Here is a 25,865-nt window from a genome sequence, read left to right as displayed (position 1 = left end):
ACTAGGAGCTCTGAATGCAGGGAGGCACTCTGCCGATTGAGCTATAGCTCCAACTTCCTTAGCTCCTCTCACTGGCAGTATTTGAGTTCTATCTGAAATAGTCTGGGGTCGTACCTTTGCTGGTGCCATTCTCTGCTCCTGACTTGGCTTCACCTGCCCCCACCTCTTGCCTGATTCTCTACTTATGGGGCAAGCTGAGAACACCTGTGGGCACTTTGGTATTATGTAAAAGGAGTTTATTGGCTTCAGTTTACTTTCAGGATTTAGGGTGGAAAGATGGGCAACCAGGACTAGCAGAGATGCTCTGGGCCTGTGGTAGACCTAGCAGAGAGTGCTGAAACACCACTCTCAGCCTGGAGCGGGAGCAGGCTCATTGTGAAGAAACAGCTCCACTTTGAGAACCTTTCACTCAAAAAGTACCCTGTGTTATGTGTCCTACTTACCCATTTCCTAGCCCTCTTACCGGGCTCCCAAGGTAGACAGAGCCCAATGTCATTGCCTGGTACCCAAGTGTTGGGGAGTTCCAGCCAAAGCTAGGTAAGTGTGGTAGATGTCAAGGTCATCAAGTGCATGGAGGGTCGTCCTGCTCTAGTTTGCTTTTCTGTTGCTGTGGTAAAACACTAACCAGAACCAGTCTGGGGAGGAGAGGGTTTATTTGGCTTATACTTCCAGGTATCAGTTCATCACTGTAAGAATCAGAGCAGAAATTGAAGTAGAACTCTAGAGAAAAGGCACTTACTGGCTTAATCTCCATGGCCTGCTCACCCTGGTTTCTCATACAATTTTTGATCACCTGCTCAGGGGTGACACTGCACACAGTAGGTTGGGCTCTCCAATATCAATCGCTAATTAAGACCCCACTCCACTCCCACCCCTACCCCCACCCCCACCCATGGCCACAGACCCAGTCTGATGGGGGCAGTTCCTCAATTGAGGTTCCCTCTTCCCAGGTAATCCTAGTTTGTGCCAAGTTGGCAAAAGCAGTCAGCACAGGCTCCAGTCTACAAAGTCCAAATTCATACCTGAGTGTGTGCATCCTGGTCTAGGTGTGGACCGCGTTCCACACCACTAGGTGTGGATAGTGACAAGGAGGATTGGAGCTCTATATGACTCTGATACAATGTGTAGCTGGCCTCGTAGCCAAGAGCTTCCAGAAGTTGGTGCATGCAGTGAGTGATGTTAGATGGCTGCAGTTACACTAGGACATGGCCACGACTGAGTCCAGGTTGGCTAGATTCCTGTGCATTTGTTGAAGTGTAATCATTGGTTAGTTACTGGATTCATATAGGCTTATAGAGTAAGGATTAGAAGTTAAAAATCTTTTGAAAATTAAGAAATTCTCTAACACTTTAATCAAGAATATTATTGTATAATTGACATAATTATACCGAATGCTTAAAAGTAGCAAACTATAATAGGACCAGATGTAGATAAAGTAGTTCTGCACTTTTGTGTTTGACTGTGTCCCAACAAGTTGAGCCTAACCCTTTGTCCAACAGACTGGGGATCAGGGTTCCCAGAGTGACCTTCTCGTCCCAAATAGCTGGAACTTAATTTAAAAGATGCATCAGTTCAAGTTCTAGATATATTTTAGCACATGTTTTTTTATTGCAAACTAGAAGGAAAATCCAACCTTGAGTTGTTAAATATGTAAATAATTATAGCATTTACATTGGTTGATGACCCCCCTCTTCTCTTTTGCAGTCATGACAGAACCATGCAGGACATTGTTTACAAGCTGGTGCCAGGCCTCCAGGAAGGTGAGTTGAAATGCTGTTCAGCTTGAGCGCATAGCTGGGGTTTTGGCCCTGGGACCCAGACTTTTTCCTCAGCAGCATCCTCTCGTTTGCCACATATCTTAGTTCTAGATTCTGCATTGTCTTCCTGTTAGTCTCAGGAAACAACAAAGAATATCTCGAGATAAAATACTGAGATCTTCAGAAGCTTTTGCAATAGAATTTTATAAGCATATAGCCAAGTATATGAAGATTTCTGTATGCTGGGATCAGTGATTTTGTTAATTTTGTATCCTGCTACTTTGCTGAAAGTGTCAGCTGTAGGAGTTTCTGGGCAGAACTTTTAAGGTCAGTTATGTATATTATCATATCATCTGCAAATACAAATACTTTGACTTCTTTTCTTCCTGATTGCATCCCCTTGATCTTCAGTTGTCTAAATGCTTTAGCTAAGACTTCATGCACAATATTGAATAGGTACGTAGAGTGGACAGCCTTGTCTTGTTCCTGATTTTAACAGAAATGTTTTGAGTTTCTCTCCATTTAGGTTGACATTGGCTGTGAGCTTGCTATAAATCACCTCTATGTTGAGGTATGTCCCTTGAATCCCTAGACTCTCTAGGACTTTTATCATGAAAGGGTTTGGATTTTGTCAAAAGCCTTTTCTGCATCTAACGAGATGATCATGTGGTTTTGTGTTGAACCAGTCCTGTACCCCTTTGAGATGAAGCCTACTTGATCATGGTAGATAGTCGTTTTGATAGGCTTTTGAATTTGGTTTGCAGGTATTTTATTGAGAAACTTTGCGTGTTCATAAGGGAAGCTGATCTGTAATATTCTTTGTTGGGTCGTTATGCAGCTTACTTATCTGGATAATTGTAGCCTAATAAATTTGGAGAGAGTATTGATGTTAACTCTTCCTTGAAAGTCTGGTATAATTTTGTGCTAAAACCATTTGGCCCTGGGATGGTTTTTTTTGGGGGGGGGGGAGTGGATTTTAATGACCGCATCTATTACACTATGGTTTATGTTTGTTTAAAGTATCTGATCTTGATTTGACTTTGACAGATGGTATATATCAAGGAAATTATCCCATTAAATTTTTTTTCCAATTTGGTAGAGTATAGGTTTTTAAAGTATGTCTTATGATTCTTTGCATTTCCTTAGTATTTGTTACGTCCCACTTTTCATATCTAATTTTGTTAATTTGAATCATCTCTCTGCCTTTTAGTTAATTTAAGGGTTTGTCAAAGAACCAAGTCCTTGTTTAATTTTTTGTACTATGTATATGTTTTTTTAAAGATTTATTTATTGATTACAAGTAAGTACACTGTAGCTGTCTTCAGACACACCAGGAGAGGGTGTCAGATCTCATTATGGATGTTTGTGAGCCACCATATGGTTGCTGGGATTTAAACTCAGGACCTTTGGAAGAGCAGTCAATACTCTTAACCACTAAGCTACCTCTCCAGCCCCTGTCCAGTATTTTTATTTGTTTTTATTTTATTAATTTCAGCCCTTAGTTTGATTATTTGTTGCCATCTACTCCTTTTGGATATTCCTTCTTGTTATAGAACTTCTGGGTATGCTAGCCACTTAGTGCTATAGACTAGTACTATAGACTGGTCTCTTAAGATTGCCTTCACTTTATCCCATACATTTGGGTATGCTGTATTTTCATTTTCATTCAATGCTAAAGGGTTTTTAATTTCTGTTTTGGCCCATTTTTCATTCAGTAGTGAGTTGTTGAGTTTCCATGAGTTTGTAAACTGCTGTTTCTGTTGTTGATACCCAGCTTTAATCCATAGACTCATCAAAGGAGTCCATGAGTGCTCAGATAGGATGGGGGGGGGGGGATTTCAGTTTTCTTGTATCTGTTGAAACTTGTTTTGTGTCCAAATACATGGTCAGTTTTAGAGGTACTGAGAAGGTATATCCATTTATGCTTGGGTGAAATGTTCTGTAAATATCTGTTAGATCTGTTTGATTTATAGTTTGTTAGCTCGAGCATATCTGTTTAGTTTTTCTCTGGATGACCTCTCTGTTGGTGAGATTAGGGTATTGAAATTACTCATTCTCACTGTGAGGGTTAGTATGTGATTTTACCTTTAGTCATGTTTCTTTTATGAACGTTGGTCCCTTGTATTTATCACATAGATGTTAAGAATTGTAAAATCCTCTTGGTGGACTTTTCCTTGGATGAGTCTATATTATTTTTCCCTGTCTCTTTGGATTAGTTTCGGTTTGAAGTCTATTTTATTGACTACATTGGCTTGTTCTCTTGGATCCATTTGCTTGGAATATCTTCTCAACCTTTTACCCTGTCTGTCTTTGATGTTAAGGATTATTTCTTGGATGCAGCAAAAGGAATGGTCCTGTTTTGTTTTTGTTTTTTTTTTTTAATCTGGTCTGTTCATCTGTGTCTTTATTGGGGGAATTGGAACTATTGATGTTGAGAGTTATTAATGAGCAGTGTTTGTTGATTACTGTTATTTTATTGTGGTGTGGGTTGGGTCCCCCAACCCCCTCATTTGCTGGTCTGAGATTTTATATTTTTATACTTTCTGCAGTGTGATTAACTTCTTCAGGTTGAAAGTTTTTCTAGTGTCTTCTGAAGAGCTGGATTTATAGATAATACATGTTGCTTAAGTTTGGTTTTATTGTGGAATGTCTTTCTTGCGATTGAATTATTTCTTGTGATTTAAAGTTTTGCTGGGTATTGTAGTCTGTCTAGTCTCTTAAGAGTTTGTAGAACATCTGTCCGAGTCCTTCTGGCTTTTAGATTCTCTATTGAATAGTCAGGTGTTATTCTAATGGCTCTGTCTTTATATGTTATTTGGTCACTTTTCCCTTGTAACTTTTTATATTCTTTCTTTGTTCTGTATGTTTAGTATTTTGATTATTGTGTGTCATGGAGAATTTCTTTTCTCATCCAGTCTATTTGGTGTTCTGTATGCTTCTTTTACCTTGGATAGGCACCTCCTTCTTTAGGTTAAGAAGAATTTCTTCTATGATTTTGTTGAAAATATTTTCTGTGCCTTTGACCTGGGTTTCTTCTCCTTCTTCTATTCTTATTATATGTAGATTTTGTCTTTTCATGGTATCCCAGATTTCCTGGTTGTTTTATGCCTGGAGTTTTTTTCAGTTTAAATTTTCTTTGACCAAGGTATCCATTTCTTCTATCTTGTTTTCAGTGCCTGAGGTTCTCTCTTCTATTTCTTATATTCTTTTTGTTTTGTTTTGTTTTTTGGATTTGGTTTTTTCGAGACAAGGTTTCTCTGTATAGCCCTGGCTGTCCTGGAACTCACTCTGTAGACCAGGCTGGCCTCAAACTCAGAAATCTGCCTGCTTCTGCCTCCCAGAGTACTGGGATTACAGGCGTGCACCACCACCACCCGGCCCGTTTCTTATATTCTGTTGGTGAGGCTTGCCTTTGAGGTTCCTGTTTCAAAATTTTTCATTCCCAGCTCCCTTAGTTTGGGTTTTCTTTTTTTCTGCTCTCATGTCTTGAACAATTTTCTTCTCTTCATTCTACCATTTGTTTGTATTGTAATGGATTTATTAATATCTTTAAGATTGTTAAGCATATTCATAAAAGCTATTTTGAAATCCCTGTGTGTGCATTAGCATTTCTCAAGGCCCACTATAGTAGGGTTGTTGGGCTTGAGTGGAGATACATTATCCTGTTTGACCACTATGAATTAAAGCTGGACATCAGTAGAAACAACAGAGAGTTTACAACCTCGTGGAAACTGTATAACTCACTACTGAGTGAAAAAATAAGTCAAGATAGGAATTATTGTTTTTATGCTTATGTCTAAGTGTATCTGCATTCGGAATAATTGTAATTTTAGGTGTTGACATCTAGTCTTTGTTGAGTAAGTTTTCCATTTTCATTCATTCATTCATTCATTCATTCATTCATTCAATTACTGTTTCTCTCTGTAGCACTTAAGGATATGTCATGGCTGTGGGTTTCCTGGTAGGGAGTTCTTCTGAGTCCCTGTCAGGTGTGACCACTTGGGATCCCTGGATAGAGCTTGTGAGTGGGGGTGGGCTAGAAGGGATGGGGCTGAGAGGGTTCACAGGAGGAAGACTGGGTCTGATATGAGGATCTGTAGAATCTGCAGTGAATGGGAGAAGAGAAGAAGACAGGCCCCTGCAGATGTTCTGCTGCAGGGTTAGGGATGAGACTGAAGAATTGGAATTGGAGGATGGCAGGGAGAGTGAAAATTGCCTGCCTGTTGGGGTTTCCAGGGGGAAACTGCCTCGAATGTTGGCTGGTGAGACAAAGCAATGGGGTGAGAAACTGAAGCAGTAACTTTTAACCACAGTTGAATAAGTGTTCCCCCCAAAAAAGATTTCATTTTTCTTATAGTAGGCTTTCATTACAAAGAACATACTTCATCGTCACTACTCTATTTTGATTGACGAGTGTTCTGTGACTGAACTGCAGAGCCCTAGTCTATCTCCAGTCCCTTGTTACTGAATTTGAATTTCATCTACAGTAAGCTATGGAAATTTGCTTCTCTCTTGTTACTGAGGGAAACATCAGCATCCCATTTTTACCCTCTGGTCACAGAGCTTTAGGTTTGCTTTGCTTCTTTACATAGAAAACCTGTAGACAGCTGGAGCTTGACGCTGAGTGGGGCTGGTGTGCATAGAATCTGGTTTGCTGTTGGTGTGGGCCCAGCAGACACACCTAACTCAGGTCGACTCATTGGCAGAATGTTGTCACTAGGAATGTTTGTACAGTCTCAGATGATGTTCTGCATCTAAATCCCAAGAGAATCCTGCGTTTCTTTTCTTTTTTTGAGTGTGTGGGCATTACGCTAGTAGATCCTGAGCCAGTTGTGTTTTATAGTCTGTCTCTTCCATAACTGCATCGTGACACATGCGCCTTGTCACCTGCACCATTTACAGTGGCTGCTTGAAATTCCTTGGGATAAGTGACCCTACCCTGGTTCCAGGATGCACCTGTTGGATTTACTCTGCCTGTTGATTCTGGACAATGCTGAAATATTTACAGCCTCTGTAGGAATATCTGCTGGACAGAGGAGACCTATATACTATAGACCAAATTTAAATGGCTCAGCTCCAAATGTTGGTCATGCAGCATTTAAGTTGTGTGTGATTCTTTAGTTTACAAGTAAGACATCCTTACACACTGACATGCTTGCCTTTAGGATAGATTACTAACATTGGTAACATTACTAACTAACTAAATTCTAATGTATTTTAGATATAATTAGATATGTAATGCCAAAACAATTCCAATTAATGTTTCTGTATCTGTTTGTTTCTTTGTTTTAGTGGGGGTTTTTGTTTGTTTGTTGATAGGATCTAACTATCCAGCTTTGACTGGCCTTGAACTCATTGAGATCCACCTGCATCTTCCTTCCAAGTGCTGGGATTAATAGGCCTGTGCCAACAATCTTGGTGGTATTTCTGTATCTGTATATACCTGATATTGGGCATATTAGACTTTTTTTCTGTGACAAACCACTTAGAGAAGTGATTTTGTCATATAGTTTTGGGATTTTTAAGTCCAAAATGCCATGGTCATCTGGTTCCATTATTTGTATGTCATGGTAAAGCAGAAGAAGATTGTGGTGGAAGGTTATGGCAGAACAAAGTTGCTTACATCATGGTGACCAGGAAACACAGGAGTAAAAACAGACAATTACTCTCCAGAAGCATTCAGGGACCTACTTCCTATAGCTAGGCCCTGCCTTCTGCACCTTCCAGGAATGTTATCAGACCATCCTTGGAAGTGAGGACTCTCCTAATCCAGTCACCTCCCAAGAGCCCCATAGTTGGCAACCTTAAACATGAGTCTTCAGAAGACATTTGATTCAACCATACACTGGTGTTTCTTTTTCTTATCCTTTTTAATTATGAAGTTATGATAAGTGAAAATTAAGGAAGTAGGCAATAATCATGGTGTCAGAAGCTGAGTTATTTCTGCCTTTGCTGAGTTCCTTATCATTGATTTCTGGGCTTTTGGTGTTCAGGTCACAGCTGTTTTTGAGGCCACTTTGGGTGGCTTCCCTTTGTCAGAAACTGTTCCGTGCTCCGGTTTTAGGACTGTCTTTCATACGATTATATATGGGAACCTCTCTTTCTTCATTTATTTTGTATATGTATGTGTACATGTGGGATGCATGTGTGTGTGTCCTGGTATATGGTGCTGTGGCTGGATATATAAGTCAGGGGACAGCTTGCAGGAATCAGTTCTCCCCTTCCACTTGTTGGTCACAACTTGTGGGTCACAGTATCAAACTTAGACTGTCAGGCTTGGTGGCAGGCATCTTTAACCACTGAATCATCTCTCTGGCCCAAGGACATCCCAAGCTGTTACTTTCGCCATCTTTTTGCTTGAGCCCTTGCTTCCCTCCACTGTAGAAGGGCTCTTTTTTTGACCAGATACACAGCTTATAGATCTTCATACTTGTACAGTCAGGGTTTGCAAAGCATCTATTCATGCTAGATGCTAGGGTTCTGTGGGTTCCGGTCTATAGGGAAAGACAGCTCTTCCCACCTGAGTCCTATCTCAGTGTTCTTGAATACCTGCAGCTTGGTCATTAAGGTTCCCATCCTGACCTGTGCTTATTTTCTTACTAGTAGCATCCTTTAGACTCATCATCTAATCTGCAAGTTTCTTCATGTGATGTTAGTGAACAGTTTTACTATTTAAGTCCTTTCCTACTGAATATTAAAATTGTCTCCATTCTTAATAGCGGAAATGAGGAAACAGAGGGAATTCTATCACAAACTGGGCATGGAGGTACCAGGTGACATCAAGGGGGAGGCGTGCTCAGCAAAACAGCACTTAGACCCCCGCAATGGTGAGTAGCTTCCTCAGGCCATGCAGCTCAGAGCTCAGTTATCAAGCTTTCCCTCACAGAGCACTTTGCCTTAGGTGGTTTTTCCAGAAAATGACCTTTTCTGATGGTTGCCGAAAAGGTTCTTCATCAACCCTGGTAGCTGGACCTGTTAAGAGTACAAGAGATACTAGAAAGTGCCTAGGGTCATGTGGTAGGGAACAGGATTGGACAGAGAGCCTAAGGAGAAAACGTGGTGGATAGTATTAAGATAAAATTCTAACTTTGTGCCGGCCCAGTGGTGGCACACGCCTGTAATCCCAGCACTCTGGGAGGCAGAGGCAGGCAGATTTCTGAGTTCGAGGCCAGCCTGGTCTACAGAGTGAGTTCCAGGACAGCCAGGGCTACAGAGAAACCCTGTCTCGAAAAAAAAAAAAAAAGAAAGAAAGAAAAAAAGAAAAGAAAAAGAAAAGAAAATTCTAACTTTGTTTGCTCTATAATAAAAATAACAAATGCCAGTTGGATTTGAGCTGAAAGTTAATTGCTGCTTTTAAGTCAGTATTTAATAAATTATTCAAATCTTTAAGTACTGGCACTTTGCTAGTAGAACCATATAAATTCCTGAGAAATACTAAGATCACCCTGTATATGCTTAACAGCCTAAGGAAAGTTGGTACCTAGGCCCCAGTGAGAGCCAGACTAGGCTGGGTAGGCGTGGGTAAGGAGGGTGACGTGGGAATCCGGTCCTGAGTATATGTCCAAAAGTCAGGTTCCGTGAGCCAGGCTTCTTAGAGGAGTAGGTTGCTATGGTAAGTGCTGAGTGGTCCTGGGGGATTGTCACTGAAGTCCTTATCAATTGTGTCACTTTCTCCATTTTCTCAGCCCCTTAAATAATCTAAAATCTACTGAGTGCCCTAAGACACATAATCCAAAACCTGCCTCATCCAGCTATACCCCAGAGTTCTTTAGTTCCTCAGCAAACATGCAGAATGGTTTTAATTGCTGTCACTGAGCTCCTTGTATGTATGCTTTCAGTAGAGTAAATGTCAATATCATTTTTAGTATACTGCCAGGTTTTATAAATATTATAATATGGTGTTTTCATATGGGCTTTGCTTGTCCAAAATGCTTGAAGCCAGAAGTGTTTCTAAATTGGATTTTTCCCCCATTTTGGAAAAGTTGTATATAATATTTTAATTCTTATGACAGTTTCCACTTACACCTCAAAAGGTTTTATATACTAGAACTTTTGAATTTTGGATAAGAGATATTTCAACCTGTACATTTTCTGTTTGTGCTAAAAGGTGAAACCAAAGCAGACGACAATTCAAATAAAGAGACAGCAGAAGAGAAGCAGGAGGAGGACAACGATTACCACAGGAGTGATGAGCAGGTGAAAACGCCCCCTCTGTGAATTTTCTGGCATCAGTTTATCCCATGTTCACATACTGCAGTGGCTCATGAAAATGTAACAGGATCAAACAACATAAAGTTTTCCTCCTATTGATTCCTTAACTTTTCTTTATATTCCTTTCATTTATTTGTTTTAATTATCAAAGCAACACGTGCTGACTATAAAGTATTTCAAACATGCAGAATTACAGTCCACAATCAGATTATGTTTTTTACAGCTCACTGCAAATACTCACTATTAGTGGTTTCGTATCTTCTCTGCTGTGCCCCCAAGGGAAGCGACCCATCAGCAAAGTGAAGGGAAATAAGCATGCAATGTTGAGGGCTAGCCATGTTTCATTTGCCACATTATCAGGTTAAAAAAATCATATATATATATATATATATATACACACACATACACACACACACACACACACACACACACACACACACACACACACACGCACATATATATCGCCACAGAAGTGCCGTAGAAGGATCTGATAAAATTCCGTATCCCTGTCTGTAGAACTTCCTAATGTACTGTCTGAGTTGTCAGTTCTAATAGTTGTGATGCTTTTGATGAAACTGAGTAATGAAATGCCATGACTGTTGGCTGTCACGGTGCTTAGTTGTCCTCTCCCAGCAGCAGGGAAACAAGAGTGAGACATGTAACGAGGAACAGAGATGCTGTCATTCCTAGGTAATGCTGTTTTACACACAGCCTCAGCCAGTCCACTGAAAACAGCTTACTCTGTTCCATGGGTGATTGTGTCAGCATGTGATAATCAGTGTATGCTGGGAATATGTAAAAAACCAGTGCACGCCTCCACCAAGAAAACTTAGCATGATGTCCTTGGAAGAGACAGGTCCTTCCCCCAATCTGACTTTAGTCATGATGCCAAAGTCGACCAGAAATAGTCACTCTGCAGCTTCCTGGGAGATAAAAGTGCAAATAGTGGGGTGGTCTCAGCCCAGACAGACAGACAGACAGTCAGTCAGTCAGTAAGTATATTCGGGGCTGGAATGATGGAATTCCTCTGGTGAGAAGACAACTTTGTCTGCCTTTGTGGGCAGCAAGCACTGCAGTCCCCTTGCAGTGGCCCCAGGTCTCATGTGTTGTGCTGATTCTGAGCCTCAGTAACAGAGGTTACTGTTTGTAGGTGCTTGCAACAATTCTTGAGCAGTACCCCCCACCCCATCCCCGGTTACACAGACCCACCTTGTAGGCCACATACCAGCCAGCCTTTCTGGAGAATCATGTTCCTTGCCACAACTCAGCCCTATGCTTTTGGAAGCCACTGGATCTCTGGGCCTTGCCCAGCCCCCGCCCCGGCATTGCTTATGACAGTTTTCTGTCGGTTGCCATAGAATTGTTCAAGGCGTTTTCTTTGTTTTGCCGTTAAAAAAAAAAATCCCTGTTGTTGACTGTTGTGATTGTTTGCCTTTTCCTTTTTTGCTTACATGCTAAATTCTGCTGCTAGCTTAACGTGTAGCCTTCATACCTCGCAATGGACTGTGGCTTCTGCAAGTTATCCTGAGGAAGTACTTTGTGGAAGATTTTGCCTCCATGTTGCTGGGTCTATTACTAATCACAGCTGATGTTCTCAGTCCCAGCTGACCAGCATCAATTGTCCCAGTAAAGCAAAGGTTTCAGTTTAGTGGTGCTGTTCTTGTAAATCACATCTGATTCTTCAGCTCCAACTAATCAGAAATCACAGGGTTCTTTTCTTCTCTCTCCCTCTCCCTCCTTTCCCTCCCTCTCCCCTTCCCCCTCCCCTCCTCCCTCTCCCTGTCCTTTTCCTTCTTTCTCCTCTCCATCTCTCTCTCTATCTCACTCTCTCACTCTCTCTTTTCTTGAATATTTTTCCTCCATTAATATATTTATTTACTTTATATCCCAGTAGTAACTGCCCCTTTTCTCCCAGCATCCCTCTTGCAAGCCCTTCCCCCTATACCTCCTTCTCCAATTAGGGGGAGTCCCCTCCCCAGGTACTAACTCTCCCTAGCACATTAAGTCACTGCAAGACCCACACATCCTCTCCCTCTGAGGCCGGACAAGGCAGCCCAGTTAGGGAAACAGAAACCACAAGCTGGCAACAGATTCAGGGACAGCCTCTGCTCCAGTTGGTCCAGCTCATGAATGTTCTTTGCTTGGTTGTTCAGTCTGTGGGGGCTCCCAAGGGTACAAGTTAGTTGACTCTGTTGGTCTTCCTGTGGAGTTCCTGTCCCCTTCGGGTCCCTCAATCCTTCCCCCAACTCTTCCATAAGACTCCCCAAGCTCTGTACAATGTTTGGCTGGGCCTCTGCCCTGTGGATCTTCTCAGAGGACAGTTATGGTAGACTCCTGTCTGCAAGTATAACAGTATCATTACTAGTGTCAGGTTCTTGCCCACAGGATGGTTCTCAAGTTAGGCCAGTCATTGGTTGGTTATTCCCTCAGTCTTTGTCCCTGCAATTCTTGTAGGAAGGACAAATTTTGGGTCAAGGTTTTGTGGGTGAGTTAGTGTCCTTATCCCTCCACTGGGAGTCCTGTCTGGCCATAGGAAGTGGCCACTTCAGGCTCCATATCCCCTACTGCTAATGAAAAATATCACATAAACATTAAAAGCTGGGGGGGGGGGGCATGGTGGCTCATGCTTGTACTCCCTGCAATCAGGAGGCAGAGGCAGGTGGTTAAGCCAGCCGGTCTACATAGTGCAGTTCCAGGACAGTCGGAGCTATATACATATTAAGACTCTCTCTCTCTCTCTCTCTCTCTCTCTCTCTCTCTCTCTCTCTCTCTCTCTCTCTCTCTCTCTCTCTCTCTCTCCCCTCCCTCCCCCTCCCCCCCCATGCGCTTTTTCTAGCCCAAAGCTCCAAAATTTTGTACCTTCATTGCATGAAACAGTCTAAGGCATGAAGCCACAGAAACAGGTCCATCATAGTAACACCCTATTGTATGTACCTGACATCAGTTTCTGTCTTAGTTTGCTCTCCGTTGCTGAGATAAAGCACTGATCAAATGTAATTTGAGAAGACAAGGATTTATTGGTTTACATATTACAAGTCTATCATAGAGGGAAGCCAAAGTGGAGATCGTAGCAGAATATTGCCAGCTGACTCCCTTTCCTTGGTTTGCTCACCAAGCTTTCTTACACAATACAGGATTACCTGTTTGGGGTAGTCTGGGCACACCTCCATCAATAAGCAATAAAGAAAATTTCCCGACAGGCAGTGGTGCTGCATGACTTTAATCCCAGCACTTGGGAGGCAGAGGCAGGCAGATTTCTGAGTTCGGGGCCTGCCTAGTCTACAGAGTGAGTTCCAGGACAGCCAGGGCTACACAAAGAAACCCTGTCTCGAAAAACTAAAAACAAACAAACAAACAAACAAAAAGAAAGAAAATTCCCCACAGGCATGCCCATAGAGCAGTAGGCAGTTCCTGAGCTGAGGTTCCTTCTTTCCAGGTGTTTCGAGTTGACAAGATAAGCCATCGCAGTCCAGTTGTTCAGAGTCTGGGGGATCTATTTTTCAAGTCACTGATTTGCCTCTACACATGGTGGTTAAGCACATGGAACCTACAGGCCCATCTTCTCATATCCTCACACTATCCTTAAGCTGCAATTTCCTTCAACAAGCTGTCATTCTGCCTTTCCCTCAGTTTCCTTGCCTGTGAAATGGTGATAATGTCTACCTAAGGCTTCTGTGAAGTTTCAATTAAAGCCTATGGTAAGTTGGATGGATGGACAATAAAGTACCAACCAGCCAAGGAAGAGGCAGTATTGATTTCAGTTTCCTTTTATTGTTCCCTGAATCACCATTGCTTTCAGAGAATCACAGTTTCTCTCTGTGGTCCTTGTGGCTGTATTTGTCCTAGAGAACAGGCTTGTTGCTGGCCCTCATTCTTGAAGAGTATGCTGTCTTCCAGTCAAGTTCTCCTTTTCTGTTCCATTTCTTTGTTTTAGTTCCCAAGTAATCAGGTTTTGGTGTTGTGACTTTTCTTGCCAGACCTTTCCATGTTCTGATGCTTTAGATATGCAATGTAGGGTTTTATGTTGTATTTTATACCCTGTCTTGAAGATCCTATTTAACAATTTTGTTCATTGGAATAGATGTTTCTTCCCTTTCCCATTGATCCATGCTCAAGTTGGTTTCTTCTCTCCTAATAATTTGGAAATACTATATCTTTTTATTCTTGTAGTGGGTACTCTTAAATTTTTGAACATGCTTAAGTATACAGTAAGTTTTAAGTAATCTAATGCTTTGTTTCAGAAGATTTTTTTATTGAAGCAAAATTGGGCTTCATGAAGCTAATTTAGTTTTAGTATATATAGGCTTAGGCATAAAGGATTAGAGAAAGATGCTCAGAAGAAAGTAAGACACATCCAGAAGCATGGGAATAGCCTTCTCAGAAAAGAGTTGTGAGCATTGTAAATTTTAATTTATTTCCCACTACTATTATTTCACAAATCGTTGCTTATTTTTACTAAAATTTTGGCATAGCCTGGTAATCCCAGCCCTTGGGGAGCTGAGGTGTAAAGATTTTCCCAACTTTGAGGCAAATTTAAATGAAATCTTATGAGAAAAATAAAACTTTAAGGGCTGGAGAAAGCTTAGTGGTTAAGAGCACTGACTGCTCTTTCAAAGAGGTTCAGGTCCAATTCCCAGCACCCGCATGGCAGCTTACAACTCCGGCTTTGTGGGATCCAGTGCTGTCTCCTACCCTCAGCAGGTACCAGGCATGCACATGCACTGGTGTGCACACAGCAAAACACCAGAACAACATAAAATCTTTTTTTTTTTTTTTTTTTTTTTTTTTGGTTTTTCTTTTTTGTTGTTGTTGTTTTCTTTTTTTGGTTTGGTTTGGTTTGGTTTGGTTTGGTTTGGTTTGGTTTTTTTTCCGAGACAGGGTTTCTCTGTATATCCCTGGCTGTCCTGGAACTCACTCTTTAGACCAGGCTGGCCTCAAACTCAGAAATCCACCTGCCTCTGCCTGCCAAGTGCTGGGATTATGGGCGTGCGCCACCAATGCCGGGCTAAAATAATTTTTTGATGATCAAAATACATTATATGAAATTCTCAGAGAATTGATGACTTATTTTTAAAAAATAAAAACGTAACCAAACCAAAATAAAGTTGGTTTGGTTTGTGGGAAGTTATTTGTGACAGGGTTTCTCACAAAACATTCTGTCCTTTGAGCTCACTGTATAACCAAGGGTGATCTTCATGCCTTCACTCCTTAAGTGCTAAGATTATAGGCATGTACTACCTGTACCCGGTGTGTTGACCAAGTAAGCTACATCCCAAACCTTTCCCCAACAGTAAAACTGTGATGCAAAACTAATATTTGTATGGAGTTAGCTAAGAGTCACGCATTTGTGGAGTTTGGGGTTACGTTCTGTTTGTGATGTAAGAGTAACTCTGAGACTTATAGCAGGTGCTCTTCTGCTGAGTTAGTCTCCTGCCCTCTTTTCACTTTTCAGTCTGTGACAGGTTCTCACTCCGTTCCTCAGGCTGGCCTTGATTCACTTTGTAGCCAAGGGATAGTCTTACCTCAGCCTCCAGAGTAGCTGAGGCTAAGGGCCTGTGCCATATCCAGCTCTTTGGTGTTTATTTTCCCTCAGTGTTGGATTTATCTTTAGTCTTTCTCTTTTGTGGGTTCTGGTTTATGTCATTTCAGAACAAGTGTGTGGATAGTAAACATGTTGAGTTCTTTTGTGCTGGTGTGTTTATTACTGTCTCCTCACATTTGAATAATTTAGTGGACATAGAATTCTAAATTCACAATAATTTTATCTTGTAACTTGTAAGACATAACTTTCAACTAGATTTTTATGTGCTTTAGACATTAAATATTAAGAACAAAATGAGCCGGGCAATGGTGGCACACGCCTGTAATCCCAGCACTCTGGGAGGCAGAGGCAAGCGGATTTCTGAGTTTGAGGACAGCCTGGTCTACAGAGTGAGTTCCAGGACAGCCATGGCTATACAGAGAAACCCTGTCTCAAAAAAAACCAAAATCCAAAAAACCAAAAAAAAAAAAAAAAAAAGAACAAAATGGGTGAGGCATAGTGACACACGGCTTTAATTGCATCACCAGGGCAGAGAAGGCAGGCAGGCGGGCCTCTGTGAGTTCAAGTCCTGGTTGTACATAGTTCAAGAGCTACATAATGAGACTATCTCAAGAAGGAAGGAAGGAAGGATGGTGGCGCACGCCTGTAATCCCAGTACTCTGGGAGGCAGAGACAGGCGGATTTCGAGGCCAGCCTGGTCTACAGAGTAAGTTCCAGGACAACCAGGGCTATACAGAGAAACCCTGTCTCGAAAAAACCAAATCCAAAAAACCAAAAAAAAAAAAAAAAAAAAAAAAAGGAAAGAGAGAGGACTGAAAACTAAGAAAGCTGAGGATATAGTTCAGTGGTAGAACACTTGCTTGGCATGCACAAGGCCCTAAATTTCACACATATTCTCTCTGGTCTCTCTTCTCTCTTCTCTCTTCCCTCTTCCCTCTTCCCATTTCTCTCTTCTTTCTTCTCTTTCTCTCTCTGTACAAGGAAAGAATGAAAAGACAAGCTGCCTAGCCTCCTGTGTGCTCCTGGTCTGTGCCCTCTGAATTCCCTGCTAGTTTAGGTAGGAGCATCTACTGGCATTCAATGACAGAAAGGTCTTTACCTCTCTGGGACCACAGCTAGGCAAAGCAGAACACTGATCACTCTGGGCCATGGGTTGACTCTAGCTCTGAGCAATTACTAGGGGGATTGCCCTAATCTATATCTCTAATGCAAGTCTGGCTACTGCATCTACTGTGTTCCCCAAATACTTTGCTGTTTGAAGTTCTTTGGGTTATTTCTGCTTCAGCAATCTAGCATCCTGGGGAGGCATTTCCCTCTGGAACATAACTGCTGGTCCATCAGACCAATGGATCCTTCCTATTCTCTCCATTTGCACCCCTTTTCTCTGCCCTCCCCTCCACTCCTGGTCCCTACCTTCAGCCCCCAGCCTGGTAACTCAAACTTCACCTCTCTTTGTTCCCCCAGTAATTGGCTGTCACCAGTTTTATTTACCCAATAGTTTAAAATTGAGGGGCAAGGGTTGCACAATAAAGACTGGTATATGTAAGGATCTGCTAGTCTTGGAGCAATCAGATCTTGGGGTACATAATTTAGTAATTGAATACAAGCATCACCAGACCAACCCCTACAGTAATTTCCTCAAATGATATTGGAGAAAGTTTTTTTGTCTTGAGCTGAGACTAATCTTCAGTTTCAAGCACCCATGGTGTTTTTAGCTTCAGAGAATGTGTTTGCTATTTTTTAGAAGTTATGCTGTGTTTTTATGCCTGTATAATGTTCTTTACTCACTATCTTATGTTTAATTTTTACTTTTGTATCTGCTTGGCTCTTATGGTGCACATTTTGGTTAATTTCCTTTTTAATTCTTGTACCTGAATTTTGAGATGCTTGAATGAACCTGTGTTAGAGGAGGGGCTTTCTCTACAGTCCTAGGATAAAGCTTTGTCTCTCTGAAGCAGATTTCCATTTGCATTGTCCTTGTCTTCTGTGATCCAACACTTAACGCCATGTGTAGGTTTGCATCCCACGCCATTACTCTGACCCTGAGCACTGGCACACGCAGAGCACCCTCCTTGGTGTCAGGCCTTCTTCTGGGTCAAGAGCACTCCTCTATTTCCTTAAACACCTTGCTCAGTACAGGACTTGTCTGGACAAGGACAGCCATTTGAGAACGTGAGGAGACTCAGAGCCCTTGGCAAATATAGTTGCACAACTCTCAGAGTGACTATAAGTTAAGAAGACGAAAATTGACAGTCTAGAGTGTTCTGAAGCATTACAAAGACTAAGGAGATCTTAAAGGAGGTATAAAATAATTGTGGTAAAACTTTTTCTACATGTTGATCTGATTGCAAAAGACCAGTACTCATAGACATAGGAGCTAGTGCTCATCCAGGGGCAGTCTGCGAGTGGCGATCCTGACCTCTCATCTTTTCTCTTCTAGGTAAGCATCTGTCTGGAATGCAATAGCAGCAAACTACGTGGCCTCAAGCGGAAGTGGATCAGATGCTCAGCCCAAGCAACTGTGTTGCACCTGAAAAAATTTATCGCCAAGAAGCTTAACCTCTCCTCCTTCAATGAGGTAGCCATCAGCCAAAGAACTGGGGTAGATCATTCTTGCCTGTCTTGTTTGTTAAAATGACAATAGCAAAAGATACATACACACATACACACCTTCTAACAGCCTTGTTCAGAAGGTTTTTTTAAATTTTTAAGTGTGTGTGTGTGTGTGTGTGTGTGTGTGTGTGTGTGTGTGTATAAATGTGCAGTGGCACTTGCATGGAGATCAGAAGACAGCTTACAAAAGTCAGTTGTCTCCCTCCCCTGTGAGGATCCTGGTGATTAAGCTCAAAGGTTGGCAGGCTTGGTAACAAAGTACCCTTATCCACTGAGCCATCTTGCTGGCCCCTTATTTGGAAATTTGTTTTTATAAAAGATTTATTTTTTTATATATATGAATGTGTTACCCACACGTATGTATACTATGTGCATGCCAGGTATCCATAGAGATCAAGAGAGAGCATCAGATCCCCTGGAACTGAAGTTACAGATATTTGTTAGGCACCATGGGGTGTAGGGTAAGGTGCACCTAATCACTGAGCCATCCTTCTAGTCCCAGAAAAGTGTTTTTAAATTTAATGATGAGTGGGTGGATGAGTGAATGAGAGATGGATATGACTTTTAGAGGTTAAATTAATAACTGAAAATAAAGTAAACCAGAGACCCATAGCTTATTGTTGGGGCTTGTGGCACAGACTTATGAGTACATGTGTTCAGAAATCCAGGCTGTGTAGCATTTGGACAAAAACATAAGCTGGAGCTGGTCCTACTAAATCAAAGAAGGCTCAGTGATTTAAAGTTTTGCCTCAAAGGAGTTCTGAGGCTGTCTGGAGAAGGACTTACAGTGCTCATAGACCCTTGTCAAAACAAGACAAGTTCCGGCATGTTGCAGCAGGCACATGTGAGTGAAGATTAATATGGTTTGGAGAGTAGTATATAAAGCTATGTTAGCCATTGAACCAGTGTCCCAGCTGGAGTCTGGGGTATGACCTACTGGAAGAGGCTCTTGGCAGATTGTAACATCTTAAAGACTTTGAGATGAAACAACTCAGATTGTATGCTAAACCTAAGCCAGTATGCTAAGCTAAACCAGTGAGAAGAATCTTGTATTAGTATACAGTAGAGGAACATTTTAGATACAGATTTGGGGGAAGCTAGATAAGAAATAACAAAAGCAGAGATTGGAGTGGCCTGGTCACAAGCCCCAAGAAATCATGGGGCAAGAGGATCTTCTTATAGTCAGTATTCCCCAGATCCATGTGCTGAAAACTCCATTTCAACCTAGTATTACTGGGAGAATATTAGAACGGTGGAGAAATGCTTAAATCATGACCTGTACCTGGGGAATCTCTCTTCTGCTCTTATAGCTTGCAATGACACTAAATACCTACACTATGACCAGAATTCTAGCCTATAGCACATATTAACTGTTAGATCAGTTATATTAACTATTAATTCATTTATACTAATAAATGTTAATGTTTTATATTAACTGTTTATCAGTCACCCAATCTATGCTATTCAATTATAGCCACACTGCAGGACATTCCTGGCAGTCCTGCCACAGTGCTCTCAGAGCTGTGTATCTGACCAGGAACCAGGGTTTTGGACTGTCAAGGGGCCCATGCTGAGCCCTGAGCCAACTGCACGAGTGTCTGGGGAGGAGGTGGAAGACAAGAATGAAGACATGACTTTATACTAGCTACCAAGAGCCCACAGGGAAAACAAGTCTGGACTTTGTTTGTTTGGGAAATAAGGTAGAGGGGGAAATGAGGGTATGGGCATATCACTGGAGCCCTGGATTATGTGAAGGTATCCATCTTGACTTGATGTGACTTTTGTGTATTGTGCAGAGCTAGAGACATCAGGAAGTTCAAGGGGAGACTGCCTTCCACACGCAGGAACATTTCTCAGTGGGGACCAATAAGAAATGTGGCATTTTCACTGCAAATGGCCATTGGCACATGAGTATCCCAGGTGGATCTCACACTGCTTTCAGAGCTCTGCAGTCCCTAATGTGTGTGTGTCATGTGGGGAGCATTGTCATAGACATTGAACCCTAAGGGCCAGTCCTAAGAGCTACTGTACGGTGAGGACATCATGCCTTGATGAGGACAGTAGCTTATTAGCAGCCTGTGTATCACAAAATAAATACCACTCGGTGAAGATGACAGCAGACAGTTGGACTTTCTTGGACCCAAAGGTTGGCTTCCTGCTCATCACTCGCTCAACAAGAAACACAGTCTTATGTGGCTATGAGAACAACATTTGTCCCCTGCCTAGGGGGACACTAGAGTAATAAGACAACTGGAGTCACTGAGTCACACACTCATGGAAATACATATTTAAAATAACAGTGAGACATCATCATGCACCTCCTCATGCACCATGTGCACACTGTGTAATGGCCAGTGCTGCTCAGAGGAGCCCATAAGTTCTAGGCTTCAGACAAGGAGGCACCGAACCTCGACTCGGTGCAATTAGGAATAGGTCATTGTCAGGAAGATGACAGCCAGACCCCTCAGAGACTTAGGCACAGGAGACATAATTTACATGCTCTAACAGTCTAGTCTCTGGAATGTGTGCTGTGTACGATGAGGGTGAGGGAACCTTAAACTGCTAAGTAGTAAAGTCTATTAAATAAGTGAGAAAACGTCTAAGGGCACATTTTTCCTCACTACATTAAGAACAGGATGGTCAGGGGTAAGAGATAGTGGGCAGGGCTGCACTGTGAAACCCAGGATGGTGAAGGCCAGTAAGTAAGTGTGCACAGTCCCTGCAACTGTAGGTAAAGAAAGCCCTGTGTGCCGATAAGGTCCTGTGTGCTCTGTTGGACCAAGATGTGATCTATGTGTTAAGAGAAACGGTCTTGTGACTTCTTTGTTGTGCCATCCCACATTCTTCTGGATAACCTGGAGTAACTGCTGTGACTTGCCAAATTGTTGATGACGGTTGGCTCTTCAAGGGTCAATGGATGGACATACAGACTTACATTTCACTACCACCTAGAGTGAAGACAGTGACTTAGAGTACAGGAAGTGGGGATCCAGGGAGGGGTCCACACATAATGTCTTCAGAACTTCATCAGAGAAGCCCAGAGCTGGGGTAGGGACAGGGCAGGTATCATTGATGCTCTGAGCAGACAACCTATGCTCCTCCATGACTGGGGAGGGGCTTGTTTCAGAGTATTGTTTGTATTACTACTATTAACCTCAGTTTGAAGGTAGGTTGATGTGCACCTAACTGGAGATCTTCTCCCACCAGCTGGACATTTTATGCAACGAGGAGATCCTGGGCAAGGACCACACTCTCAAGTTCGTGGTTGTCACAAGGTGGAGATTCAAGGTGAGACTGGGTGGTTCTTTTGAATACCAGATTTTTAGATAGACTCTTGATCCTTACTTGCTGTGCATGTCTTTTATTTGCAGACATTGCTGTGGAACAGCTGTCTTTCTGGATCCATCCACCCAGCCAGGGTCTTTATCACCACTCCACTCAGTCCCCAGAATCCAGGGGGATCAGATGTGGTAGTTCCCACAGTTGGAACAAACTCTCAAACTTTTGGGTACCTTTCTGTGTCAGGAAACTGGTGTTGCAGTTCCTGTCCAAGACTGGAAGGCAGCTCTTCTACCTCCAGCCGTATTGTTACCCAGAAAGAAAGGGACAGAAACAAACAACGTGGCCAGCCAAAGACTAGGATGGCTAGTAGTTGGGGCTGATCAGGGCAAGGGTTGGAAGTGTAAGAGACTGCACAGGAGAGGCTAGGATTAGTGTGATAGGCAGGAGGAACAAGTTCAGGTTCTGGTTGCATAGGCCTTGTCATGAGCCCCAAATACCACAGAGGCAGCCACTGGGTCGGTCACCTGGGATCAATGACAAGTATTCTTTGTCATCCAGAACTAAATCCAGTTGTGCGCGTGTGGTTTGAGTGCACAGTCCTGGCCCCTTGCACGTCCCTCAGCCGCCTTTGTTTTTGTCTTGCAGAAGGCACCCCTCCTGCTACACTACAGACCCAAGATGGACTTGCTGTAAGCCCAGTCAGACTCAGCCTCACCCGGGACTCTACATGGCCAAATGTGCTGTGGAATGTTGCCTCTGGGTGCCATGCGGACCAGGTTTCTGAATAGAGATTATTTATAACTTTTGTATGAGAGAATCCACTCCCAACAAGACACTACCAGCACGCGTTTACAGAGGATGAAAACACTTCGCAGTTCGCTCGTCTCTGCTTCAGGTCCACAGGCCAGAGAAGAAGTGAAACATCAGCACGTTCCTACACCATGTCTGACACACAGCACCTCTGCTTGCTTTCCAGGTCTTGAGAATCTTGAGTACGTTTCAGTTTAGTTTATGGATTAGGTTTCATAAGCCTCAGAAATACTTGTACTTTTATTAAGTCCTTTGTAAGTTATTGAAAGTTTTTTCATGGTAAATATTTATGTTGCTTTTAGCTTCCTGAAGACTTAAGAGATATATAAAATTTTAATTTAAAGTATACCCAAAGAGGCTTGCAGCAGTGCTATGATTTAGCCATGCAGTTTAATTTCCCACCTTCTAGGGTACAACAGAAGCCCATTCCCAAGGTTGTGTCTTGTACTGTGCATCCTGGGATGATCTGTGATGGCCGGGCAAGGCAAGAACCCTTCCATCATTCCCCAATGTCATGTGGCTGTAATCTGGCACCCCCGGTGAGGCAAACTAGAGGTTGCATGGCCAGTGCAGCACTGGCTTGTTGAAAAGTTCTTGGAAAGGCCATCACTGACGCTCCTGCCTTTTCCATTCTCTTTCCTTCTGCTGGAAAAATGTAGTGGTGGCTGTGTTTGTCACTTATCAACCAGCACATGCCATCCAGTGGGGAGACTTTGTAAAGACACTTAGGAGGTAGCCTCTAGCCTCCATGCTCTTGGTAGTTGGTATTTCCAGGCTTGCTTTCCTGATCATGGGGTTAACATGCATTCTCTGGGTCTTTTTCATGAAAGGTAACTGAGCAACCTGCTCACTTTAGGAAACAACTTGCTTCAGCAGAAGTTGCTTTTTCAGTCATAGAGAGGATATTATTTGTTAACACAAACACCTTTCTCACATACAGTTTATTGCTTTGTTAGGTTAGTGAATGAATAAGACACTAGCATAACCAACTTCAGTCCCTCTTCAGGGGTATGAAGGCAAGAGTAAGGTCCTGTCCTGGGGTCCCAGGGACCTCTCAGTCTGGGTGCCCTCTTAGCTCTCCCACCTCCTGCCCTTCCAGGGCCAGTGAGAATTATAGGACCCTATAATCCCAGCAGTACCTCTGCTCTTGGCGAGCATGTGAGGATCTTGGTGTATCCCTGAGGGTCAAGCTTTCTGAGTCTTCACCTTAGCAACTGGAATATTTTTCTTGTATTTGCTTTGATAGTTGGGATGGGTTTATCAACACCCAGTTTTTCTTCTACTTCCTCTTTCACATATATAGTGTCAGAAGCAGTGATTAGTGAGATTTAATGTGGGCAAGTATGAAAAAACATCCAAATTAACTCAGTGATTAATGTCTGACCTTCTAAAACAAAGCAAGCTCTTTTTGTTTTGAATTAATCAAAATTCACCTCTCTATGTAAGCCAGTTTGGATTATTCAGTTTCCTGAGTTTGCTGTTCATTCAAATCATTTATAGAGTTACTATACAAGGGTTTATGCATAAATATTACCTTTCTACCTCAGAACACACGTGCTGCTGAAGCATTCTGCAAGACCGTGTTCTCACAATGCAGTTACATTAGAATTTAGGTATTTTCCCATGTGGTGAAATTAAACAGTTACAAGCCTCCAAATTCAAGTAAAGTTAATTTACAGTTCAGATCAAACTTAACATGGCAGTATAATCTCATGATATATATTTGTAACTTTGTAGCTACTTTTAGAATCACTTGACTTTGCTATGGTGCTAAGCTGATAGATCTAAGTATTAGCGAGGTGGACATTGCAACCGATGTCCTGGCTGGGCGCCACCGCCGCCATCGCCCCAACAGCCCTGCTTCTGTCACCACGTTAACCTGTTAAACCTCAGCAGCAAAATACCTATTTTTCTAAGATTCCATCATCCACCTGTGTGCACTGCAGACGGCTTCCTGATGCCCTTCTGCCCTTTGGTCTGACCTGTAGCCTTACCTCGCTCAGAGATGAAGCAGAGTGAGCTTGAGTCAGATGGAAGCTTCCGGGCGCCTTATTTCACTCCTGCCAAGCTCCACGTGACATCCAAGGCCGAATCTTGTTTTTCCAGCATGAACATTAGGATCAGTTAGCAATTGGTCCTGTCAAGCTTTCTCAGCAGGCGGAGCTCCTGCGAAGTTGTTTTCATAGCTGCCGATGCTAGAAATCTGATGCGGCCGGCCGGCAGCTCTGGGACCAGCCTCCCAGCACGTGGTCTCGCTCAACAACATTTTGACAAAAATAGAAAACTCAGATAGAATATATAATATTGAATTTAAGATTTGGGGGGGTTAAAAAAAGAAAACTTAACTTTATAAAATTATTTATTCTATTTTAAGCCTTCTATCATATTTTCCCATCCAATTGTTTGGTTTCCGTGGTCCAGCTTTATTTACAGGCATATAAGATAAAATTGTGAGATGTTTTGCAAGCTTCTTTTACTTTTTGTAGCCTTTGGTTTGTATGTTTTTATAGGGATGAAGAGGCATTTTTATGCTTTTGTGCAATAGGTTCCAACATGCGTTTATTAGTGTTTAAATTGTGATCTAGCGTCTACTAAATTGAAAGGGAATATAGGTGGAATTTCAAAATCTGTGCATTCAGCTATTTGGTTTTGCCTTTTTCACTGTTATTATAAGAATGCTGTTACTGGGATTATGTGCGTTCAAAAGCGAGTGTGTGTGTGTGTGTGTGTGTGTGTGTGTGTACACTTTTTATCAATATTAAAAGAAAAAGCAGCGAGGCAGGAAGGGATGAGGTTAGCACCGTCTTAGGCCTGCATTTCTGTGGGTGCACCCAAGTCCTTGAGCTAAGTCTGTGACTGAGCCACCCTGGGGGTTAGGGTTTCACTGTCCCCATAGGTAGTGCTGCCTTCCACTGGCCTGCAGCTCCTGATACCTGCCCTGGCCATCAGAGTCTTGGTGGCTGGTGTGTTTTGTTTCTAAGGGCATACAGGGTGGTGTATCACAGTGCTCTGAAATGTATCATTAGATTAAATGTTCCAGTAATGAGCCAGCTGAGTTCTTCTTTGTATATGGATATGTTCCTAAAACATTGAAAGTAAATTGAGTGCAGTTAGAGAAATCTCTCTCTCTCTCTCTCTCTCTCTCTCTCTCTCTCTCTCTCTCTCTCTCTCTCACACACACACACACACACACACACACACACACGTGTCTGTTTCCTCAGGAAATCATTTAACACCCCAACACATCACATGTGACCTTAACATGAAAACAATAGTTTTCTCTGCCTTGATATTAAATACACCAAGTAAATAAACTGAGATTCGTAGATTAGGAAATCACTTAATTGTACCACAGTCTGCATATCTTGCATTCCTGCAGGCAGGGATTAGACCATCAGGAACGGCTGTGCGGGCTGTGGTCTCACACCCAGTGTTCCTGTTGTCATTTCCTCCCACCCAGCGCACATTTGGAGAAAGAACTGAGATGTGCCTGTGAGATGTAGGAGTCACGTTAGCCAGTGGCTCACATTCACTGTTTAGTTCCAGCTCTCAACTTGTGCCAGACACATTTTTCCCAAGTGAAGGTAACATCAGGTTACGGACAGCAGTACCACCCAGGCTCTCAGGTTGGAGTGCAGCCGCAGCTAGCA

General features: G+C 42.4%; 1 protein-coding gene across 7 annotated transcripts in view; it reads left to right on the top strand.

Moving 5' to 3' along the window:
* The window catches only part of Pcgf3 (polycomb group ring finger 3), a 41,370-nt gene extending 15,827 nt beyond the window's left edge, over window positions 1–25,543 (top strand). For 4 of the 7 annotated variants that reach the window (XM_052198311.1, XM_052198307.1, XM_052198308.1 and 1 more), the window contains 6 exons: window positions 1,705–1,760; window positions 8,477–8,584; window positions 9,865–9,953; window positions 17,951–18,112; window positions 21,331–21,411; window positions 22,051–25,543. In XM_052198311.1, coding sequence (XP_052054271.1) covers window positions 1,705–1,760; window positions 8,477–8,584; window positions 9,865–9,953; window positions 17,951–18,112; window positions 21,331–21,411; window positions 22,051–22,098 — 544 coding nt within the window. In that variant the 3' untranslated portion in view covers window positions 22,099–25,543. The remainder of the gene's footprint in view (window positions 1–1,704; window positions 1,761–8,476; window positions 8,585–9,864; window positions 9,954–17,950; window positions 18,113–21,330; window positions 21,412–22,050) is intronic. The other 3 variants (XM_052198312.1, XM_052198309.1, XM_052198310.1) reach the window with 2 other exon arrangements.
* The last annotated feature ends 322 nt before the right edge of the window (window positions 25,544–25,865 follow it).

The sequence above is a fragment of the Apodemus sylvaticus genome, chromosome 11, assembly GCF_947179515.1.
Source record: "Apodemus sylvaticus chromosome 11, mApoSyl1.1, whole genome shotgun sequence".
Lineage (NCBI taxonomy): Eukaryota > Metazoa > Chordata > Mammalia > Rodentia > Muridae > Apodemus > Apodemus sylvaticus.
Note: the sequence above shows the minus strand (reverse complement) of the source record. Positions and strands in the feature narration are given on the sequence as shown.